The sequence below is a fragment of the Nyctereutes procyonoides genome, unplaced genomic scaffold, assembly GCF_905146905.1.
Source record: "Nyctereutes procyonoides isolate TBG_1078 unplaced genomic scaffold, NYPRO_anot_genome, whole genome shotgun sequence".
Classification (NCBI taxonomy): domain Eukaryota; kingdom Metazoa; phylum Chordata; class Mammalia; order Carnivora; family Canidae; genus Nyctereutes; species Nyctereutes procyonoides.
Window position 1 is genome coordinate 14,623,597 of NW_026575146.1, and position 13,654 is coordinate 14,637,250.

The window sequence follows — 13,654 nt, forward strand, 5'->3', positions numbered from 1 at the left end:
ATATCCAAATCTTACCATAAGCTTGGGCCCTCTGGTTATGGTGAAGTATTATAAATTGTTGGCATCCCACAAAAAAAAATGTTGGCATTATGAAGGTCTCATGAAGTACTATTCTGTGAAACTTGGTGTAAGGGTTGAATTGTGTCCTTCCCCAGCCCCCATTCACTTGTTGTAGTCCTAACTCATAGTATCTCAGAATGTGACTATAGGGAGGTAAAATGGATCATTAGAGCCCTCATCCAATATAACTGGTGGTGTCCCTCAAGAAAGGGAATTTTAGGGATGGATATACATAGAGGGAAGACAATGTAGAGACCCAGAGTGATGCCTGTGTATGAGCAAGGACAGAAGCCTGGAACAGATGCTTCCCTTGCAGCCCTCATAAAGAACCAACTTGTTAATACCTTGATTTCAGTTCTAGCCTCCAGAACTGTGAGACAATACATTTCTATAGATTAAGTTACTTGTTTGTGATATTTTGTTATGGTAGTCCTAGCCAACTGATGGGCTTGGCAACCAGGGCAATCCTAAAAGCCAATGGACTCCATGGAGAGATGTGGGAAGACCACTCAGCAATATTTGAAATAGTCACCATAACTTTTCTTCCGCTATTCAAATACAGCAACATTAATGACATTTGCTTGACTGCAAGAAGCTCATAAATGTTTGCCAGCAACTACTTATATGCAATAGGTCGAAGACTTTCAGACTTCCTTAAAATAAGGAAATCTAGGACAGGTTATCATGATCTGAGTTGGGTCCCACAGAGGTCAGGTCAGTGGTAAAGTAGAATAGATTGGAGGCTTCTAAGTCTTAGTTATTTATTGATGAGAATTCTGACTCTCAATAGGAAGTCGCTATGCTTATTTTAGTCCTGAAATACTTAGAACAGTGGTTGGCACACGGTAGATGCTAAAAATTGTAACAATTACTATTTTGTGTCCAACTCTGGAAAAGGATTGCTTTTTTTGAAGTTAGTGGTCAGAGGGGAGTGTCTACCCCTTGAAATTTGCACACTTTTGGTGTGCTTAATAAACTTTCTAATGACATGAGGTCTGAGCATGCTGCCTTGAAGAATCTGGGTTATATTTTAACTTTGTACCACATTACCAATAAATCTCTTTTGAAAAGAACAATAGGCTTTTGCCATCCAGTGGTTGACCAATGCAAAAATATTTCTTGAACAAATAAAAAACACAGTGTTTTATGAAAGAAGTTGATAAAATAAGGAAAATAGAAGTCTAGTATCTCTAAGGTCCTAGTTAAATATCTTAGTCATTGAACATTAAAGTTCAAATATATGACAAATATTTTACCATTGTGTTTATGAATAAGCAACCTGAACATCATAAAAATTAGGTTTGTAAAGGTACTGAAGAGTTTAATTCATAAAGAAACAAGAAATATTGGCTATATTATCCTGTCTTTGCATACTATTTTTTTTAACCATTTTTAAAGGTTTTATTTGTTTGAGAGAGAAAGAGAGCATGCACGCGTGCATGAGTGGGGGGGATGGGCAGAGGGAGCGGGAGAAGTCCCACTGAGCATGAAGCTTGATGTGGGACTCAGTCCCAGGACCCTGGGATCATGAATGAAGCAATGTATGAGTGCTTTTCTTGGGTTTCTATTAATCAAGGGAGAAAAGGCAACATATCAGTAAAGAATGAACATTTTTTACTTTGAAACAAGGAAGGCAATTTATTGTAGTGAGATTACATTGAAATTCTATATATGATCCCCAATGCATATAAATAATTTCCTCTACACTGTTGGAGAAGACATACTGAGCCACGAAGAAACTCAAAGTGCTATAAATCAGTTAATATTGATGTAATGCATTTTTGCTAATCTATCCAAATTGAAAATGAGATGGTTGAAAGGACATATTTGTTTAAGTATTTTTCATAAATTTTAACGGTGGCCTTTTCAATTACTGGAGTCTGTAATGCTACAAACTCCAAACACTGAAGTCTATTCATTGCAGTCTGCTCCTTTTTCTTACCATGGTAAGTAGTTATCACAAAGCTGCTTATGAACATAAAGTTCTAACAGAGATTTAAACATTTTCCTCTAAATGGGGTTTGTGGAAAATATGAAAAATGGCATGAGATTTGAGGCAACATAAAAGTAGAAGAAAAATTATTTTTGAACACTAACCATAGAAAAGTGCCCAGGAGGCAGAGAACAGCAATGCTGTTGACCACAAGTTCACAAACAAATATACACATACTCATGTAGACATCTTTGCACCTGATACCTTGCCTCTAGTACATTTTATACACTTGCTACATGTTGCACAAATTTAAGCAGGCACAGACACTGCCTGAGTGCCCTTGTGCAGCTGGCCCCCTTGAGGAGGGCTCTACACAACTTCGTGAAAGGAGCTTATTCATGACTTTTTAGAAAACAAATTCTAAAGCAGTTCTTTATACAGTCCTACATTTACAGAGATACCACAAGCCATGTCATGGTGTCTAGTCTGCTTTCCTAAATGTAGGATTCTTTAGCATACTGGAGTTGGTCAGCCTCAAAGACCGGCTGACTACATTGCTGCACTAGGTGGTCCAGCCTACTCTTCTGTTTTGATTCAGATAGAGTTCTTAGGCGGTACAGCTCTGGTCTCCTTGTAACAGTCACTTGTCCTATTGTTTCTGCAGAAGCATGGACAGTCCTGCTCTGTTCCCAACTCTCAGTCCTGGGAGATAGTCTGTGCCCATCAAGTGGCTCTTCACTGCCTATATTTCTTGAATTCCCTCCATGACGAAAAGGTAGGAGAGGTGGTAGTTCAGTGTCCTGGCTGAGCATTCTAGCCCTCATGCTGCCAACTGTTTGGCCCCCACAGGCCGAGAGGTCCAATGCCTGGCACCTAATGGCCTCTTCATAAGATGGCGGACTTCCAGGGCTTCTCTGATCCACTTGCTGGAACACATCCTCGACTGAGAGGGCATAGGATCTGGAGCTAAAGTCTAGAGCAGTTTGGCCCTGGATTTCAGACAAGTTTTCCTGAATGATTCGCCCAGCAAGCTGGCTTTCTTTTTTAAAACCTTTCTTTACTTGGTCTCTGGTAAAGCCTTTGGATTTCACAGACACGCCACTAGGGGTTTTGGTAAGCACTCTTTTGTGAGAGGCAAAGGAGAATGACATGGAGTGTTTTTTGATTTCTCTGTTGGGCTTACTTTTCTCTGTCTTTGTGAAAGACTGATGTCTTGCGAAGAAATTTCTTTTAGGACTGGAAGGAGAAGCCATGGGTGAGCTGTCAGAGGAAGCATCCAGAGAGCCACTGGAGGTGGCTTTGGGCATTAGACCCCATAGTGACACCAAACCCTGAGTTGAGTTCTTCACCTTCAGGTCCTGTGGCCTTTGGATTTTGCCTTCAACTGCAGGAAACACCTCCTCTGGAAATGGGTCTTCAGCCTCCTCACTTTCCAAATGAGCCCCTGCTTGAGCCATGGTGAAGTCATCCTCACTCCGTGTTAGTTTTTGGTGTGTTTTCTGGCTCTCCAGGCTCTCTTGTGAGGAAGACATGCTGGGCTCTGAGTAGCTCCTGTCTGGTTCACTGAGGGAGTTTTTCAGCCCGGCTATGGTGCTGACAATGGGCTCCGGGCTCAACTCCCAAGCAAGCTGTGGGCCTCTGGACTCCCAGCTGGCAGCTGTCTCCAAGGGCACCTGGGGCCTCCTGTTTGGGGAGCCGGTGGCACCGCTGGATTCCACGTCAGGATCATTGCTGTCATAGGCTGAGTCATTCTGCAGCATTGACAGGTCTAGAGGAAGTGAAGGGATAGTTGAGTTTCTAATTCAGTTTCTTTGAAAAATAAACTATATATAGTACAATTCACCCCACTTGTATCAAGTATAGTGCTAGGGACTCTGGTGAAGCTACTCTGGGACTTGATGTGAAAGAAATTTGTCACATTAAAATTTTGTTTCTTTCTTAGTTTGAGAGAAGGTGTGGAAGAGAAGTAGGAAAAGGAAACATGAGTGAGAGAATGAGAACGAGAAAAGAGAACAATGTTTCACTAAACATATATTGATCTTAAATTTAAAAATTAATCTTTCGGATGGCTCTTTTGTTGGATCCATTCCGTTATAATGGACCCATATCCCACTGTGTGGAAACAACCCTCTAACTAAAGCTAACTTAGTGAAATTGGCAGTTCTTCCTGATTCAGAAGGAAGCTGAATGAGTGTCAGCAGAATGAGGAGACTGTGGGAAAATTTGAGAGCAAGTTTCCATGTTAATGGTGTCCTGTGGATTAGGTTTGGTGACTTGTGCAGGTGACTTCTGCTTCAAAAACCAGAGATACTTTATATTACTGGCATGGACTGGCAGACTGGCATGAACTTCCCCCCATGATCATAATTAATCGAGAGCACAGTTTGTACCTGAACTGTCGGTGTGTTCCAGAGAGTCATCAGAAGCAGTACTGGGGTGTGTGGGAATGTTCTCCCCAAATATTTCCAAGCAGTTATCAATAAGGAACTCCACCAGTGACTTAACCTGTGAAGAAGAATAAGCAAGTCATCAGCCTAAAGGCATTTTGAGTTTTCTTTAAAGGAAGAGGGAAGAGAATGGGTATATAATGAGGGTCTGCTGTTAGGGATGTGCCAAACGAGAGATCTTTATGTGTTTGGAAACGGTATACAGAAAATGGGTAAAAGTCCTATATATTAAAGTTATTTTTGAGACATGCATTTTTAGAGAACTAAAAAAAAAAAAAGACCTCTAAAGTAACTAAAATTTTCATGTAAATAAGCAGTTTCCCAAACTACTGACAGAGTGCAATGCATAAATGAAAACAAAAACAAAAACAAAAACACAACAAAACCCAACCCAACCAAAGGGCTTTTCTATAAATTGGGAATTTCTCAGAAGTAGACTGGAACAAACCTTGTTGTTCAAGTCTTTCTGGACTTCGAAAGACAGGTGTTGGTCATTCTCTCGGGTCAGCATGTTGGGTCCAATGCAGATAGCTAGATTGCTGGCATCCATCTTATTGATCTCGGAGTTTTTGCTGATCAGATAGAGCACGGAGATTAAGTGCTTGAGCAGCAGGAGGTTGGGCCGTGGGAGCTTCTCTGCAACCCTGGAATGAGGTTCAGGGAAGCTGATTTTAGAGGAGGTTAATGGTTTTAGTGGAGCAAGTTGAAAATTTCTGCCTAACGCAGACTGCCTTCAAAATGAGGAAGGTACATTCTTATTGGTAAGATGGTGAAACGTTCATTCAGACACTTCCAGTGGCAATTGATGTGGAATGAAATTGGTTAACCATGAGATCTTAAAGACCTAAGACACTGGTCTTTATAATTAGGACAACAATACAGGGCCTGTTGTTTGTATAGATCTTAAATTAGGAATCCTTAACTTCTGTAACAAACTCCTTTGTGGAATGCATTTTGAAAACTGTTTTGTAGAGTAACTCGTGTAGGCACACAGAATGTCTTTCTAAAATTGCAAGACTGATATTTTGGGAGCACAATCATTTGCCTTTCTTGATCTGTGATCATCCCACAAAAATGACCCATTTTTATACCATTCTGTGAAATCTTTATGGAGAAGAAATCAGTTTCTAGGGGCATGTTCATAAATATGGTCAAGTCAGCACTTGATCAGGAACATTGGTACTAATGATAAAAAAAAAAGAGATGTGTGAAGCCTCACTTTTTCAAAATATGCAATGGTGATCTAATGTAGTGGCCGTTTTCACTTCTCATAAGAAGTTGGTATTATGAAAGAACTTTATGTCTTTAAGAAGAAACTTGCAGTAATCTTAGGATTTTCAATTTGGGACAGATACTCTAATGCCTTAATTCAATAACCTGTTCATTGTAAGTATTTAGCCATGTAGAACAATCCTAATAGATTTGCATCCAGCAAAAATGCTGATATGTTGAAGTCAGGTGTTTGAGATTGTCTAGTTGCTGAAAGGTTGCAGGTCATTTACAAATGTAATTGGTTTTTGTTGTCTTTGGAATTTGTTTTTATATAGTTTTCATTTTGATTAATTTTTTTTTCATTTTGATTAATTTTAAGACATGAAATATGCTGTGGAATTTTATGATGAAAACCATCCTTTCCAGATTGTTCCACGGTGCTTTAAGGGGTGTTTTATGAGGGAGTTTTTGCCTTGCAGAACACACATCTATTAGGTTAACCTCAAATTCCTACACTTGGCAATTTAGCCTGTTTTGAGGCTTTCATCTATGGTTTTTGTCTCATATCTTCTTGAACTACTTATGTTTTTATACTCCTTCACCTCTTGGAATTTGTGACTATTGAAATTTACTTTCTACTCTGAAAAAGTGTTTCCTTTCATTTGGCTAAAACTACTTTAAAAGGAATGTCCAGGGTACTTCATGATTTTTATTCTGGGAGTAGATAAACAATTCCACTCTGATTCCCTAGACACTTCAATTTTCCTGAAACACTCAGGGAATTGTGTGAAGATCAAAAGATGGAAACCACGGGGGCCTGGGCCCTGGCAACGACTCTGGCCACTTACTGTTTCAGGGCCTCAATTCTGTCCTCTTCATTCTGCTTCTCCAGGGCGTCCATCCATTCTTCAAACAGGTCACATGAAAGTAGCTTCAGTGGGATACTTCTGAGGAAGTCCTGGAGGATGAAAAGTGAATGGTTTGGCCTGGTTACATTATATAATGTGCTGGCATCTTTGTCTTCCCCTTGTCTGATCCAGCTCAGGGGCCCTCTGATCATCCTACCATAGGCTGCACCCCCTTCCTTCCTGCATTTGATTGATCTAGGGAAATCTCAGCAACTTGCTAACAATGGACAGAGTAAGGCCATCATCTGAGATGCTACCAGCTTAATAAGCATGGACTTGGCATTTCCTCATCAGAATTTAATGTATCATTTTCTGTTGGAATCTGAGATCAGAGACACAGAAGTGTTTATATAAGAAGATAAAAGGCTTAACTAAAAAAACTTAAATTCCAAGGTCAGTTTACTTTGATTTGTTGGGAGAAGAGCCATTTCTTATTTTCTGAGACTTAACATCACTGGAGATTATTTGGTAGCAATGCTATGAACTCACCTTAAAGATTGCAGCCAGGAGGTGCACGGGGAGACTTTTCAGATCTACCATGCCTCCCGAGTTGAGATCTTCCTTTAGCTCTTTGCGGGCTTTCTCATTGGCTGCTTTCCTGAATATCCCTTCGGTGGAAGGTCCTTTAAGGCACAGAATAGTGAGAATATCCTGTTGGAAAGAGAGGTAGGAATAGGAAAAGGTTACCCTTACTTTGAATAGGAAACCATGTGCTGCTACTACTACATGAAAAATCTATGCTTAGGTATTAAAACGGTGCATAGAAATAGTGGCAAACTTCATCCATCATAGAGCATCCTCTCCATAAAAGTTAGTTCTCCATGATACCAACATGGTCTTAACAAGAGATCATGAATGCCATTTTTTATAGCCCCATTTCTATCAACTGTTTCCCTCAACTCTCCTGTTTTTCTAAGAGGAGGTAACTTGGGAAAGTTCTAATTTTGTACATTCTAAAATTATTTCAGGCCTCTCTCCTTTCAAGCCATTCCATATAAACACTGGATTTCTGATCATGACTTTTCAGAAGCTACACATTTTTAGCACTCTTAACTCCATGAAATCAGGAGGATGGAGGGATGGAGGGCAAGCATAATTAATTTCTAGACTGTCAGCAGCCAGGTAGTCTCCTGACTGCACTCATATATGGAAACACCATTTCCAAAAGTGGAAAAAAACTGGATTGGCCCCAGCGAGTTTAGCATGAGAATGATATTTAGAGCTCCCAGGGATTTTTCACATCTGACAAAAACCTGAAGAAGGTTTTGGAGTACACGCACACCTACCTGAATGGGTCTGGGGAGTGTGTCGTCCTCACCACAGATGATTGACAAGGGCTGATCAAATAGTGGCACTTTCAATTCTGGTTCTGAAGCCCCGGGAAAATCTGACACAGTAGAAAGCCTTCTCATGAGAAATGGCCAAGACAACACCTTCTTTCTCTTCTTAATTTCTGCAGCCAAGAAAATAAGGCAAGAGAAAAATTAGATTAACTTATTAATAAAGATCCATATATGACAATGGATAGTATCACCCACATGGTATGCCATGGGGGTGGGGGACAGATAATTTTAAAAAACAGAAAGCAAAGTGTGTGAATTTTAATCTACAAAAATGAACCCAAAAATATGGTTCATGGTTACCGGAGCAACCAGCCCCTAAATATCAACACCAAGGTTCCTCAAAGTCTCCACCTTTCCTGTTTTTACTCTTTAGTGGCTGTTTGCAGAAAATCAGCAAAACCTAGCTGAGCCGATCACAAACAACCATCTCAATATACTGACCTTAATAACTGTGGTAGGTATTTCTGATGCAAAATAGATTATTTTAATTTTCTCCTTTGACTGATGGAGAAAGCAAAACTTAAAAGGAGAGGAAGTAACTTGCTCAAGATCTTTTTTTTTTTTAAACTGAAGTATGGTTGACATAGAATGTTACATTAGTTTCAGTGATGATAGGAAACAGTATGGGGTTTCCTCAAAAAATAAAAATAGAAATATTATATGACCCAGTAATTTTACTGCTAGGTTTTAGCCAAAGAAAAAGGAAAACAATTCAAAAAATTATATGCACAACTATGATTATTGCAGCATTATTTACAATAGCCAAGATTTGGAAGCAATAGAAGAGTCCATCGGTAGATGAATGAATAAAGATGTCTATAAACACAGCAGAATATTATTGAGCCACAGAAGAGAATAGAATCTTGCTCAGGATCATCCTGGTGAGGTCCTTAGCGGGGCCAACCAGTACGCCTTTGCAGCCGCACTAGCATCAAGCAGCCACTAGAGAGAGCTACACCGGTCAGTCTGCAGCCCCCTGCAGGATTTCCCCTGTGGCTGCTGGAGGACAAGGCTGACACAAATTCCTGTGTGAAGGCTTGCAGCGAGACCAGGCAGTTGGGAATTATCAGTAAAACATGAGCAAGAGGTTCTATCTTTGCAAAACCCTGAACAAGTGTGTGCAAGGGGCATCGCATCTCACGTGTCCTTATTTTTTTTATTCTCCCTTTATTTGCCTTATTTCCCCCTAAATATCAAAGCTGTATTTTCTTTATTCTTTTTTTTTTAAGAATTTATTTATTCATGAGAGACACAGAGAGAGAGAGGCAGAGACACAGGCAGAGGGAGAAGCAAGTTCCATGTAGGGAGCCTGATGTGGGACTTGATCCCGGGACTCTAGGATCACACCCTGGGCCAGTGGCAGGCGCTAAACCGCTGAGCCACCCAGGGATCCCCCAAAGCTGTATTTTTTAAGTGCATTGCTGTGTGTTTCTACCCTAGCAAGTGGAAGAGGATGCAGAGAGACGTGGCTTGTCCTTAAAGTTTGGGAGACCTGGGTCGCGGTTATGTAATAAGACATACATTATGGAAACAGTGAAGAGTGAACAGTAGGATTCTTGGGAATTTGAGATTAGGAACAATTGCCTCATGGGTTCCTACATTCATTCTTCATGAGAGAGAAGAAAGAAAGGGAGAAGGAACTCTTTTTCATATGTATGCTTGCTTTAATGGACAAAACAGAAGTGGCTCAGAGATCTGACCCCACCAAAAACTCCTCAGAGAACTGGAGGGTTGGCTGTAGAGAGGATCTGTTCTGTCAGAGAGACCTGGTGCCCACAGAGCTAGAGTCTGCCTGCCATTTAAGTGTTAATGTTCTGCGGTCTTTAAAAGAACACTTAAAAAAAAGAATTCCTAGTAGAGTAAAGTACTGTGGTTTTGTAAACCAAGAACATTTGCTGTTACCATTTACATAAAAGACCAGTATGTTTTCAAAACTCACCAATTAGCTGGCAAATGTTATCTTCACTCTCACATGATGCCAACAGAGGATGTTCCTTGATATCACCCTAAAAAAATATTTATTTTAGTTAAAAACGTTTGAAGAGATCTACCCAGTCTTAACTCACAAAATACACTTAGAACATTTTACTCATATTAAAAATTAGTCAAATCCAATGATTTTTTTTCTAGCTTCTAGAATCAATAATAAAGTCTTGATTATCATCATATAAGGTCCCAAATAATGTTTTTAACGAGCTACACTTAGGATGTTAATTTTCTACTCTGATAATTACATAATTGAAAATATTCCATGAAAACAAAGTTTTCCATGTTCTTATAGTGCAGATGAAAAGTTTTTAAAATTGCTCTCACCTCTGACTGACATTCAATCAGTGTCTCCATATTATTGGCATTTAGTGTTTTTGACTGAAAGAGAAAAAATTAAATTAGGTAAAGATCGTTTGACTCTTACCCTGGAAACTGAATTATGTTATATAAGAGGGGTACGTACAACATTGCAGCTGCTTATCAACTTCATTAGAGTTGAGCTGACTGTCCAGGGATGAATTTTGCTCCCATGGGGCCTTGGCTCTGCCTGCAAGAAGTCGTATGGGAGAGAGGGAGGAGGAGGGAGACACATGATAAATTGGCGAATTTCAGTGCCAAAACACAAAGTCTGAAACTATTAGAAAAATTTTCACTTAAAGTCTGTGATATGTTACCAGATGTCTTCGGCTATTAAGAACAGCACCTGAACACACTTATTTCTAAATTATTTAAACCTAATATCTTCACCATGCCGAACTTTGTTATTCATCTAGTGCCGTCCCATCAAGAGATAATCTAACAATCACACGGTAACTAATGTTTTCGGGATTGGGGAGGGGGGGAAGCTTACTATGTGTCAGGTACTGTATTATGTGCTCTGCAAGGATTAGCTCCTCTTACCCCCAGAGGAAAAAAAAACTTATACTCAGGGTGCTACTTGCAGTAAACATAAAACAAAGTTAACATTGACAGAATTCCTTTACCGAAAGAGTGCAGGCTTCACACTGAAGGAGAGCTTTTGGGGCTCAGAGTCTTTATAACCTTATTTGCTGCATGTTTAGGGGTACAGCTGTTTTCTCTTGGAGGTGCTCTCAAAGACCAGTGATTTGCTAGCTAGCTAATTTCCCAGTTGTGTTATTTTATGGTACTTACCCTCGGGGAGCCTCCAGCCAGCGTTCTCTTATCTCCGGGGAACCGTGCAAAATGGGAGAAACAGTGAAACACTCTGCTCCTACTAATCCACCGGTAGAGGAAGACTGAACTGCTCTAACTTCACGTGTTCTGCATTATAAACGAGAGGGGGCGGGCAGGTGGAAATTCAGAATATTACTGAGACCGGAAAGAACATCATGGGTTGTCACCCAGACATAGCCAGCCAGACACTGGGGAGCTCTCACTTCCTCATTCCTTTTAGGGCAGCTCTGGTTCTTTTTCTTTTTCTAACACTTCAAAGTAAAAAAAAAAAAAAAATCTATAAACTACTAAGGGTGGAAAAGATGACATATGGCCCATAGGTGAAGGCTCTGATTAATGTCACAGGTGGGATGTATGAATAAGAAATTGTGTTATTCTGTAATAAACATAATTTTATTTTGTAAAGTGGTGATTTCAGGTGTGCTTGTTTTGTATCCTGTTTGGGTGCTGTCTCCCTTTCCACCCACCATCTACTCTGTTCATCAGTCACCAGACATTGACTGGCACCCTCTGGGTGCGGGATGCTGTTCCTATAAGAAGCCCAGACATGCTGCCTTATTTGAGAAATGTCCCCATCACTTTCCTTTGAAATTAGGAAGAATCCACTAAAGCCAACTGCCAACATATTAACCACCCCCTTCTCCTTTCCCTAACTCTTAGTCAAAATTGTTAATACTTAATTTGTGGTTAGACCATCTCTAATCCTGACACGGAAGGAAGACCAAAAATTCCTTTGATCAGACCAATTTCAGGTAGAAAGGAAATGGTGAATTTCATATGTGGATCCTTCTGGATATGAGAAAATCTTTGGTCTTTTCTGTATCTAAAAGGCTATATATAAAATGACTCAAAAACCTCAGGAGCAGAATGTGACACCCATTGTGACATGTTCACACAGTGAAGTGTTCCATAGCCCTGAGAATGCATAGTCTTTAGCTATATCCAACAGTGTGGTTGGGTCTCACAATGTAATGTTGCGCTGAAGAAGCCAGACACAAGAAAGTATATCTTGCATGCAGTCATCTAAGCTGATAGGAGCCAATCTGTGCCATGATAGATAGCAGCATCCCCTGGGGTGGGTAGTAACCACTGGGGGCCAGAGAAGGTTTTGTAGTGATCTAACTCTTGATCTGGACACTGATAATCTTATGTTCACATTTCTGTATGTATGTTTTCTTCAACAAAAAATTAAAACTACCTTGTCTTAATTCATCATCAGAAGGCTTTAATTCCAAGACTTTTTCCATATTGATAGCTGTATTCTTTATACCAAAAGAGAGTCATAATTAGGCATTCCTCGGGAAACTGAAGCACAGAACTGTTAAAATTTGTCCCCTCAATTTCGGTGAGTGGCATTCAGGCTTCCAGCTGGAGGCTCCCTCTCCGAAAACTGCCACAGAGCCGAGTTTACAACAGTGCTCCTGCAGAGTCTGTGCACATTACTGCCTTTCATCCTCCCTCCTGCCTTTACAAACCTTCAAAATGACTCATTGACTTTTTTTTATTATCAAAAAGGGCATATATGCTGAACCTAGCCTAGAGAAGGCATGTAGTAGATACTCAGTAAATAGTTTCTGAATAAATACATTTACATATAGTCATTCTTTGTGCTAACACGTATTTCATGAACTTTTTTTTCATTTGGCATACTTTTTGGTTTTTTTCTAAGAAACTTAATGTATGTACTGCTCTGACAACTAATGCATTGATCCTTAATCTCAATATTTCAAATGAAGACCATAGTTTTTTTCTTCTACTTAAGCACTGTACCCCACAATGTATGTTCTTTTTTTTTTTATAAATTAATTTTTATTGGTGTTCAATTTACCAACATACAGAATAACACCCAGTGCTCATCCCGTCAGGTGTCCCCCTCCGTGCCCGTCACCCATTCACCCCCACCCCCCACCCTCCTCCCCTTCCACCACCCCTAGTTCATTTCCCAGAGTTAGAAGTCTTTATGTTCTGTGTCCCTTTCTGATATCTCCCACACATTTCTTCTCCCTTCCCTTATATTCCCCTTCACTATTATTCATATTCCCCAAATGAGTGAGAACATACACTGTTTGTCCTTCTCCGATTGACTTACTTCACTCAGCATAATACCCTCCAGTTCCATCCACGTTGAAGCAAATGGTGGGTATTTGTTGTTTCTAATGGCTGAGTAATATTCCATTGTATACATAAACCACATCTTCTTTATCCATTCATCTTTCGATGGGCACCGAGGCTCCTTCCACAGTTTGGCTATTGTGGACATGGCTGCTAGAAACATCGGGGTGCAGGTGCCCCGGCGTTTCATTGCATCTGAATCTTCGGGGTAAATCCCTAACAGTGCAATTGCTGGGTCGTAGGGCAGGTCTATTTTTAATTCTTTGAGGAACCTCCACACAGTTTTCCAGAGTGGCTGCACCAGTTCACATTCCCACCAACAGTGTAAGAGGGTTCCCTTTTCTCCGCATCCTCTCCAACATTTGTTGTTTCCTGCCTTATTAATTTTCCCCATTCTCACTGGTGTGAGGTGGTATCTCATTGTGGTTTTGATTTGTATTTCCCTGATGGCAAGTG

At 40.2% G+C, this 13,654-nt stretch overlaps 1 protein-coding gene across 2 annotated transcripts; it reads right to left on the reverse strand.

Annotated features, from left to right (window-relative positions):
* Window positions 1-1,489: 1,489 nt before the first annotated feature.
* On the reverse strand, window positions 1,490-11,824 carry TAGAP (T cell activation RhoGTPase activating protein). 2 transcript variants are annotated; one of them, XM_055309718.1, is made up of 10 exons: window positions 11,045-11,824; window positions 10,356-10,439; window positions 10,217-10,270; window positions 9,843-9,909; window positions 7,847-8,013; window positions 7,050-7,211; window positions 6,501-6,610; window positions 4,889-5,084; window positions 4,384-4,498; window positions 1,490-3,761 (listed from the first exon to the last, which is right to left on the reverse strand). In XM_055309718.1, the coding sequence occupies exons 2-10, from the start codon at window positions 10,380-10,382 to the stop codon at window positions 2,488-2,490; spliced, it is 2,172 nt and encodes a 723-aa protein (XP_055165693.1). In that variant the 5' UTR covers window positions 10,383-10,439; window positions 11,045-11,824; the 3' UTR covers window positions 1,490-2,487. The 2 variants fall into 2 exon arrangements, with proteins under 2 accessions (XP_055165693.1, XP_055165692.1); XM_055309717.1 differs by having other exon boundaries at window positions 10,356-11,824.
* Window positions 11,825-13,654: the final 1,830 nt, after the last annotated feature.